The sequence below is a fragment of the Hydractinia symbiolongicarpus genome, chromosome 6 (assembly GCF_029227915.1).
Source record: "Hydractinia symbiolongicarpus strain clone_291-10 chromosome 6, HSymV2.1, whole genome shotgun sequence".
Taxonomy (NCBI): Eukaryota; Metazoa; Cnidaria; class Hydrozoa; order Anthoathecata; family Hydractiniidae; genus Hydractinia; species Hydractinia symbiolongicarpus.
Window position 1 is genome coordinate 23907656 of NC_079880.1, and position 11096 is coordinate 23918751.

The following is an 11096-nucleotide window of genomic DNA, read 5'->3' on the forward strand; positions in this document are numbered from 1 at the left end:
CCCATGCAAACCACCACGCAATAAAAGTCCGACTGGACATAAAAGATTTGCCTGTCGGAAACAGGCGCTTGTACGTTTTATTCATGCACATGGTAAATCCTGAAAATGTTTGTTTTCCGCTATTTACAGCATCAACAAACATCCAACCAATTTCATATCCGGCACACGTGTGAGCGGAAAGCCTGAATATACACTCATCCTCTCCAGCCCATGATCTTATGCATGTACCTTGAAGACATTTTCTTTTCCAGACTTTTGCTTCTACGGCGCCTAAAAAGATTGGATTGGTAAATCTGGCTATTTTGATGGAAAATGGCTTCGTTTTGGAAAAAGGCTTTTCAAAATTGATAATCTTTTACCTAAGCTTAAAAACAGCGTAGTCTTTCCGACTTCTTCCAATAGACCATCTGGATTTTCGTCAGACGTCCATCTGGCCTAAGTATCAAAACATATTAACCTTAATCAACTAATTCTAAGAGAGTAATAGTGTTTCTAAATGGTTGAAAAATTTACCTGGCAAGTACACGTTCCATTAGCACTAGGAACGAACAATGGGAAAGTTTCTGGTTCTTTAATATCTATTCTACTTCGTTGATAGAATTGCATACTTAAGTTGTTTGAATCTGGATTGGAATCAACAATTTGAGTAGAAGGACAATTCTTGCCAAAGGTCCATAACCCACATGCAACATCAAATATATCTTCCCACTACGAAGAAAAGATGTGTGTAAAATGCTGAATGTCCATAGATTCAAAATAATTCTGACAAAAAATGTTTACTTTCTAAAGTCAAGCTCAAACTTTGAAGGATTTTTTTTTTACTTTTTTCTCAATTTTTAACGTTGCTTTGTTTCCTCAAAAAATTATTTTTTAAGTCTGCTTTTATAAGTACATAGGTTTGGCTGTAATAAGTAAAACTAACAACCTTTTCAGAGGGTAAAGTATCATCTTCATCACTGCTATCACCATAGTTACCATCATCAACCTCGATATCCATCTCCATCCTCGTTGGCACTTCGTCAAGACTTTCTTTTAGCAATTTAAGATGTTGACAAAGTGATGAACAATCAGTTAAATTTCTTACATTTCGTTTAGTTGATTGGTTCTTTGATAAACGACATTGAGTTGAGTGACATGTTGCGATTTGTTTGTGAATCTTATCAACATTACACACTGTAACAAATTCAACTTGATCTGCAACAATAGAAAAACGTTTAACGCCTGTTTTGGCGGGAAGTGAAATGACTTGATCGTTCGTACATTCAAGAGCTTCCAGAACAATCTAAGATTTAAAATAAAAAAAATTAAAACAGACTTACACAGATTTATAACAACCCTTTCTGTCAGAGTTTCTTATTGACACAACACATATAGTTAATTAAGGAGATTATTTTCAAAATTTGACCCCTTATGCTACCCAATAATTTGTCCGGTATTTCTTACAAATGTAGTTACAAATGAATATAACAAAACACACCTGTTTGTTAATATGTTCTGGAATAATTGCTGATTCGTTTAAACCGTCAAAATCTACAAATATCAATAATTCCTTCATTAAGCGACAATGGCAACACGTGACCCTCCCTCTCGCATTTGCATAATTTCCATGATCAACATCGATTGAGGCTTGCAACGTACTAAAGATTTTACATTGGCATGTAATTATCGGTGTCGTCTCCGTTTTTACCGCAGTAACATGAACGTATTCATAATTCTAAAAATTCGGGAAATATAACGGACATTAAAGTGTTATTTATAGATGGAGAACATTTTAAGGCAAAAAATCAGTATAAATAAAAGTTGGAAAAAAATTAATAGCTCGTAACCGTGTCTGTTGTTACCGTCCGTCTATGTCTGGCGTATATTGTTATGTAATGATTGCAAGAAGCTGAAAAAATGTACATAGCGATTACATAGAGAGTTGAAAACAGCTAAATTTAAACAAATTGAAATTAATTTGAACGTTGAGAGAAAGAAAAGGTTACCATAAAGTCTCCACTGTAGCTGTTGTAACCACCCATAGCAACAACTTGTTTATTTTCGTTTCTTAATCTCCAGTAAAGACGGTTATGACGGAATAATTCACCACAGAAATATTTATAAAGATTTGTTTCGTAATCATCTGCCAAGTTTGCATAAATGGCTGGTGTTATAGTTGCCGCTTGTTTTAACCTTACTGCAACAGGATATCGTTTCCGATAAGGTTCTCCAGACCTCTTTTTTGAATACGGAATTTCGCATTTGGAACCGAACAAATTGTTCAGGCACGCGTCAATTATATTTCCTGGGTTATTTCTGTAACACCATGCTTGTATGATCCGGTTTCTTGGTGACCCGGGATAGTACTTCATAGATGTGGAAAACCGTTGTTCATACTTCAATTGTGAGGAACTAGCAGGCCAGTCCCACCGATGGTGGTTTGATAAAGATGAAATAATAGAAAACTGATCGTTCAGAGAAATCACAGAGGGATATTGCTGAAGGAGACATCTCCGTATGCTTTGTGAAAAAGTTGACTTGGAACGATATTTGACAATTTGAGGTTGGAGTGTTGAACAAATTTCTTTATTATCGCATATAACGTGACTAAAATACAAAAAAAAAAAAACACAGAAATAATAGGAAACAGAAGGATAATTCAGTATAATCATTTCATCGCATGCGCGCACGGTTACATACGTACCGATTCTCAATTTTATTTTCATTTGCCTCAAACTTTTGACTGTTGTGCAACGTAATACCAAAAACAAATAGACATTTCACTTTTTCTGATTGTATGGTTGGCATAATCGAGCTCATAGTATTGTAAAAACTATTTTTGTTGCCTTTTATATTCCTTGAAGTTACATTCTTCTTTTTTTCGTTGCAATTTTCTAAAGAAATAAAGATACGGCTCTTTAAATTATAATTTACGAGAGCAAAAGTTTGTTTCTAATTTCAATAATCTGACAAAGCAATCGCAACTTGGTTATTGGAAAGTATGATGCGTTAAGAAAAGCACATTCGTCCAAGATACGCAGAAACTGCAGCGATACATCAACTTCTAAAATGGATTTGGAAATAAAAAAAGCCTTGCAACTTTCTTTTATTCTAGCTTAAATTTAAAACACTCTTCTACCAGATTATAATAACGATTACTTAATACGAATTACCAGAATTGCGCATTGTTTGGTATAATTTTCTAGATCTGATTTTTTCCATGTTGACATCATCCATTGTATAGACATGGTAGGGTAACAGGTCATTCGTTAAACCTAAGCGTTGCTGAATAAAACACTGCCCTTCGTTATGAAAATACCCTTGAAATCCACCAGATTCAAAAAGGCGGCACACATAAACTCTTCCAACTGGTACTTCTATTTGCAAAACAGAGCAATAAAACACATCATCATAATAACCAGATGCTGCCATTGTCAAGCAAGTGTCCTCTGCTTTTATTATCGCGTTGCTCGCTTTAAAACAAGATGAAAGCATTGCCGTTGTTATTGAAGTCTCCAAATCTAACGCTTCGTGGCATTTATTTAAATTTGCCAATGCGATTTTCTTTTTATCTGTCTCTGCCTCCACTGAATGGGCTAAATATGACAAGGTAAATATGATATAGAACACAATACTCAGTAATTCTTTTAATATGGTGACAACGCAAAGTTTAGCTGTTGTCATGTTAGCAAAGTAGTGAACGATGGGTTAACATTACTGACAATATGTATCAACATTCTTAAATCTGCCATCTTTTAGTCGCAAGATATGAAGTGGGAAAATATGAAAAATATTTATATATATATTGCTTCCTTTGAAGAAAATGTAAACTACAGTCAACTCCCTCTAACTCTAATCTTTTTACTGTCGAGTGGAACATGCTTCAATTTTATGTATGGTAATGCATTCTTGATACAGTTTAGCATGATAATCTTAAAGCGTACTAACTTTGCGTAAGTATGTAATACATTATATCCAACCGGAAAGTTAACACTTAAAATGTTTACAATAATTTCTTTTCGTCGTTTTAGTAAATTTTACTTTCCTCAGTGAACAGTTCGATTTACTGAACATTATAACTAAGAGTAGGCTTAAGAGCGGTTTGCAAGGTACCCGAGGTCAGAGTTAACGGGTAAGTATTATCTTTAAGGAATACTCATGATAACAACGCTAGTGTTGGAGGTCATAAAATTTCGAGTTGTTTAGAGTTTCGGGAGTTGACAGTATATTAATCACCTACACGAGTTGGCAAGATCTGTTGACGTGATACTGAAATTAGTATCTTCTAAACCACTGTCAATAATAACATTGGAAGCAACCTCGAGGGAATTACGGTCACAGTTTTGTATCTCAAATTTTCAGCCTCCTGATTGGCTAGAGATGCCGTACGGGTTGTGGTGTACGTAACGTCCGTGAAAGTAAAAAGGCAAACAAAGATGGCAGAAAAGATGTAGCGTAGCTGCAAAATTCCACTGGCATCAGGCACAAAAAACGCGAAGTAAGCCGTCTATAGCTAACACACCTGAAAGTAGGAATGTAAGCCTTTGTTATTATCGCCTTTAGCTATAACTTTTTAAGTTGATGAAACTAAATGTGTCGAGAACTGACTAGCCCAATCAACTTCCAGCACCTTCAAATAGCCCACATCCTCACATCAGTCTCAGTTAGGTTAACCTATCATCATCATCATCATTCCTAGCTTAACGTCCGTTTTCCATGCTAGCATGGGTTGGACGGGGTATATTAATGACCCTCTTCCAATCTGATCTAGACTGTGTTAGATCTAAACTCAACTTCCGCTGTATCAAGTCTGTCCTTATAACCTCCTGCCAAGTCTTTCTCAGTCTGCCTCTGGGCTTTGCCCCAGGAACTATCAAGTCTCTACACTTTCTTACCCAATTATCCTCCTCCATTCTTTCCAAGAGCCCCAGCCAATTCAATCTTCTTATCTGGATAACATCTTTAATTCTACTGATACTTATCCTGCTTCTTAGCTCATCTGAACTCTTTCTGTCTCTCAGACTGGCGTTACACATCCACCTAACCATTCTTATATCATTCCTTTTTAAAAGGTCAAGATCTTCCTGCTTCACTGCCCATGCCTCACTACCGTACAACATAACACTTCTTACACAGGGCAATGGTAATATTTACTTACACATATGGAATCAACGCCAATATATATCTATATCCATCGACAGCAAAAAGTAATACCAACATCTTGTGGATAGTTCATGTGTATGAAATCTGTACAATAAATGAATTTCCAAAATTACTCAAAATTTATGAATTTTTGTACACACGCTATTTAGTAGGTAAAAAAGCGAAACCACAGAGGGCTAAATGAAATGTAAATCGTAGATTTTTTAGAGGCAAGATCTAAAAGGCACTGGAATTAATCTTTTTAGTAAACAGTTTTTTTTGATTTATTTCTATGATTACTTCAATTTTTTGCTTTTATGTGTTTATTGTGCTTAATGCGAAATCAAAATAATGAGTTGCACAGAAAGTCATTTAAACAATATGTACTCTATTTAATTTATGGACTACTTATTATTATTGAGATACAAAAGGGTAGAATCTGAACCGAATAAAGGAAAAAAAGTTTTTGGAACCTAGGGGTCATGAACCTGATCCTCACATTATATAGGATAACCTCTATTTGCACATCAATCATTTATATTTTGTTATTTTTGTTTTAGTCTAACATCAAGCACCAGCAGGTATGTGTGAATATGCAGTTTGTGATGGAATTTATTCATTACAACCTGATTGTAAGAAAAACAACCGATTAAAACGTTATGATGGAAGAACAGCAAAGTAGCATATTATAAACATGAAAGTCGTTTTTGTTCTATGGTAATAGTTGTTGTGATTGTTATAAATAAATATATATAAGAATGAGTAAAATTTGAAAAACCAGAAAGAGACGATTGCTGTAATAATATCTCCTATATAATTTGAAAAAAGTCCGTCTGGGTGTGAGGCAAGGTAAATTATATTTTCTACAATTTTCTTTGCCTAAAGAAACATCTTCTAAAACTATGTTCTGTATTTTGAAACTTTAATTGTCTAAAACAAATCACATGATAAAATGAAATAATTTCATTAGTTGGGAATTTTGGCAGTTTTACCCTAATTTAAATTTGCTAAAGGTTTTTTAAAATGGACTCTTATTATACGAATTTATGTTTTGCGTTTGAATGACGTTTTTATATGTCGAATATCCCAAATAGAAATTACTATCTGCAAGGAATCTTTTTACTCCTTGATGGTTACTCATGTTTCTAATCAAATATTGGTAGAGCTTAGAGATATTTTATAATTTTGTTGTTTTGTACAACCTATACTCAATTTATTTTGTTTTGTATATATCTAAAAAATAGAAAGTAACGAGCTGTGACTATTGAAGACTGTTTACTTTTTGTTCTCATTTTCTTGTAATTTGAGTTATTGTCGTGAGTTTTGTAAAAAATAATACCTTAAATTTTGTTTTATGGTAAAGAAATATTGTACACGAATTCGTTTTTTTATTCTTAACACCAGCAGGTTTAATGTAGTTATATTTCCGTTTATTAATTCGACCTGTTATCCCCTTTCACAGATACAGTTATTTTTTTAATTTCATAGTTAGTAAGTTAAGTATGGACGCCATAAGTACGGATGAAGTAGAATATGATGCAATGCTGACATCATTAGAAGAAGTTCCAGAGGTGTTAGTGGAAGACATGGAGGTTGCTTTCAATGTTATTATTGACAGTGGTTTAGAAGATACTAATTTCAGTATCACGTCAACAGATCTTGCCAACTCGTGTAGGTGATTAATATACTGTCAACTCCCGAAACTCTAAACAACTCGAAATTTTATGACCTCCAACACTAGCGTCGTTATCATGAGTATTCCTTAAAGATAATACTTACCCGTTAACTCTGACCTCGGGTACCTTGCAAACCGCTCTTAAGCCTACTCTTAGTTATAATGTTCAGTAAATCGAACTGTTCACTGAGGAAAGTAAAATTTACTAAAACGACGAAAAGAAATTATTGTAAACATTTTAAGTGTTAACTTTCCGGTTGGATATAATGTATTACATACTTACGCAAAGTTAGTACGCTTTAAGATTATCATGCTAAACTGTATCAAGAATGCATTACCATACATAAAATTGAAGCATGTTCCACTCGACAGTAAAAAGATTAGAGTTAGAGGGAGTTGACTGTAGTTTACATTTTCTTCAAAGGAAGCAATATATATATAAATATTTTTCATATTTTCCCACTTCATATCTTGCGACTAAAAGATGGCAGATTAAAGTATGTTGATACATATTGTCAGTAATGTTAACCCATCGTTCACTACTTTGCTAACATGACAACAGCTAAACTTTGCGTTGTCACCATATTAAAAGAATTACTGAGTATTGTGTTCTATATCATATTTACCTTGTCATATTTAGCCCATTCAGTGGAGGCAGAGACAGATAAAAAGAAAATCGCATTGGCAAATTTAAATAAATGCCACGAAGCGTTAGATTTGGAGACTTCAATAACAACGGCAATGCTTTCATCTTGTTTTAAAGCGAGCAACACGATAATAAAAGCAGAGGACACTTGCTTGACAATGGCAGCATCTGGTTATTATGATGATGTGTTTTATTGCTCTGTTTTGCAAGTAGAAGTACCAGTTGGAAGAGTTTATGTGTGCCGCCTTTTTGAATCTGGTGGATTTCAAGGTTTTTTTTATAACGAAGGGCAGTGTTTTATTCAGCAACGCTTAGGTTTAACGAATGACCTGTTACCCTACCATGTCTATACAATGGATGATGTCAACATGGAAAAAATCAGATCTAGAAAATTATACCAAACAATGCGCAATTCTGGTAATTCGTATTAAGTAATCGTTATTATAATCTGGTAGAAGAGTGTTTTAAATTTAAGCTAGAATAAAAGAAAGTTGCAAGGCTTTCTTTATTTCCAAATCCATTTTAGAAGTTGATGTATCGCTGCAGTTTCTGCGTATCTTGGACGAATGTGCTTTTCTTAACGCATCATACTTTCCAATAACCAAGTTGCGATTGCTTTGTCAGATTATTGAAATTAGAAACAAACTTTTGCTCTCGTAAATTATAATTTAAAGAGCCGTATCTTTATTTCTTTAGAAAATTGCAACGAAAAAAAGAAGAATGTAACTTCAAGGAATATAAAAGGCAACAAAAATAGTTTTTACAATACTATGAGCTCGATTATGCCAACCATACAATCAGAAAAAGTGAAATGTCTATTTGTTTTTGGTATTACGTTGCACAACAGTCAAAAGTTTGAGGCAAATGAAAATAAAATTGAGAATCGGTACGTATGTAACCTTGCGCGCATGCGATGAAATGATTATACTGAATTATCCTTCTGTTTCCTATTATTTCTGTGTTTTTTTTTTTGTATTTTAGTCACGTTATATGCGATAATAAAGAAATTTGTTCAACACTCCAACCTCAAATTGTCAAATATCGTTCCAAGTCAACTTTTTCAAAAAGCATACGGAGATGTCTCCTTCAGCAATATCCCTCTGTGATTTCTCTGAACGATCAGTTTTCTATTATTTCATCTTTATCAAACCACCATCGGTGGGACTGGCCTGCTAGTTCCTCACAATTGAAGTATGAACAACGGTTTTCCACATCTATGAAGTACTATCCCGGGTCACCAAGAAACCGGATCATACAAGCATGGTGTTACAGAAATAACTCAGGAAATATAATTGACGCGTGCCTGAACAATTTGTTCGGTTCCAAATGCGAAATTCCGTATTCAAAAAAGAGGTCTGGAGAACCTTATCGGAAACGATATCCTGTTGCAGTAAGGTCAAAACAAGCGGCAACTATAACACCAGCCATTTATGCAAACTTGGCAGATGATTACGAAACAAATCTTTATAAATATTTCTGTGGTGAATTATTCCGTCATAACCGTCTTTACTGGAGATTAAGAAACGAAAATAAACAAGTTGTTGCTATGGGTGGTTACAACAGCTACAGTGGAGACTTTATGGTAACCTTTTCTTTCTCTTAACGTTCAAATTAATTTCAATTTGTTTAAATTTAGCTGTTTTCAACTCTCTATGTAATCGCTATGTACATTTTTTTAGCTTCTTGCAATCATTACATAACAATATACGCCAGACATAGACGGACGGTAACAACAGACACGGTTACGAGCTATTAATTTTTTTCCAACTTTTATTTATACTGATTTTTTGCCTTAAAATGTTCTCCATCTATAAATAACATTTTAATGTCCGTTATATTTCCCGAATTTTTAGAATTATGAATACGTTCATGTTACTGCGGTAAAAACGGAGACGACACCGATAATTACATGCCAATGTAAAATCTTTAGTACGTTGCAAGCCTCAATCGATGTTGATCATGGAAATTATGCAAATGCGAGAGAGAGGGTCACGTGTTGCCATTGTCGCTTAATGAAGGAATTATTGATATTTGTAGATTTTGACGGTTTAAACGAATCAGCGATTATTCCAGAACATATTAACAAACAGGTGTGTTTTGTTATATTCATTTGTAACTACATTTGTAAGAAATACCGGACAAATTATTGGGTAGCATAAGGGGTCAAATTTTGAAAATAATCTCCTTAATTAACTATATGTGTTGTGTCAATAAGAAACTCTGACAGAAAGGGTTGTTATAAATCTGTGTAAGTCTGTTTTAATTTTTTTTATTTTAAATCTTAGATTGTTCTGGAAGCTCTTGAATGTACGAACGATCAAGTCATTTCACTTCCCGCCAAAACAGGCGTTAAACGTTTTTCTATTGTTGCAGATCAAGTTGAATTTGTTACAGTGTGTAATGTTGATAAGATTCACAAACAAATCGCAACATGTCACTCAACTCAATGTCGTTTATCAAAGAACCAATCAACTAAACGAAATGTAAGAAATTTAACTGATTGTTCATCACTTTGTCAACATCTTAAATTGCTAAAAGAAAGTTTTGACGAAGTGCCAACGAGGATGGAGATGGATATCGAGGTTGATGATGGTAACTATGGTGATAGCAGTGATGAAGATGATACTTTACCCTCTGAAAAGGTTGTTAGTTTTACTTATTACAGCCAAACCTATGTACTTATAAAAGCAGACTTAAAAAATAATTTTTTGAGGAAACAAAGCAACGTTAAAAATTGAGAAAAAAGTAAAAAAAAAATCCTTCAAAGTTTGAGCTTGACTTTAGAAAGTAAACATTTTTTGTCAGAATTATTTTGAATCTATGGACATTCGGCATTTTACACACATCTTTTCTTCGTAGTGGGAAGATATATTTAATGTTGCATGTGGGTTATGGACCTTTGGCAAGAATTGTCCTTCTACTCAAATTGTTGATTCCAATCCAGATTCAAACAACTTAAGTATGCAATTCTATCAACGAAGTAGAATAGATATTAAAGAACCAGAAACTTTCCCATTGTTCGTTCCTAGTGCTAATGGAACGTGTACTTGCCAGGTAAATTTTTCAACCATTTAGAAACACTATTACTCTCTTAGAATTGGTTGATTAAGGTTAATATGTTTTGATACTTAGGCCAGATGGACGTCTGACGAAAATCCAGATGGTCTATTGGAAGAAGTCGGAAAGACTATGCTGTTTTTAAGCTTAGGTAAAAGATTATCAATTTTGAAAAGCCTTTTTCCAAAACGAAGCCATTTTCCATCAAAATAGCCAGATTTACCAATCCAATCTTTTTAGGCGCCGTAGAAGCAAAAGTCTGGAAAAGAAAATGTCTTCAAGGTACATGCATAAGATCATGGGCTGGAGAGGATGAGTGTATATTCAGACTTTCCGCTCACACGTGTGCCGGATATGAAATTGGTTGGATGTTTGTTGATGCTGTAAATAGCGGAAAACAAACATTTTCAGGATTTACCATGTGCATGAATAAAACGTACAAGCGCCTGTTTCCGACAGGCAAATCTTTTATGTCCAGTCGGACTTTTATTGCGTGGTGGTTTGCATGGGCATCGCATATGAAAATCGACTTTCGTATGTCCTGCTCTTGGTGCGGCGGAAAATGCAGTTCACTTGCTTGTGATGGAACGAAAATTG

General features: G+C 34.3%; 1 protein-coding gene across 2 annotated transcripts; it reads right to left on the reverse strand.

Moving 5' to 3' along the window:
* Positions 1-401: 401 nt before the first annotated feature.
* Positions 402-4505, reverse strand: LOC130647725 (uncharacterized). Of its 2 annotated transcripts, XM_057453681.1 has the most exons (3): positions 3153-4505; positions 926-2873; positions 402-708 (listed from the first exon to the last, which is right to left on the reverse strand). In XM_057453681.1, the coding sequence occupies exons 1-2, from the start codon at positions 3661-3663 to the stop codon at positions 2653-2655; spliced, it is 732 nt and encodes a 243-aa protein (XP_057309664.1). In that variant the 5' UTR covers positions 3664-4505; the 3' UTR covers positions 402-708; positions 926-2652. The 2 variants fall into 2 exon arrangements, with proteins under 2 accessions (XP_057309664.1, XP_057309663.1); XM_057453680.1 differs by lacking the exon at positions 3153-4505 and having other exon boundaries at positions 403-708; positions 926-3042.
* Positions 4506-11096: the final 6591 nt, after the last annotated feature.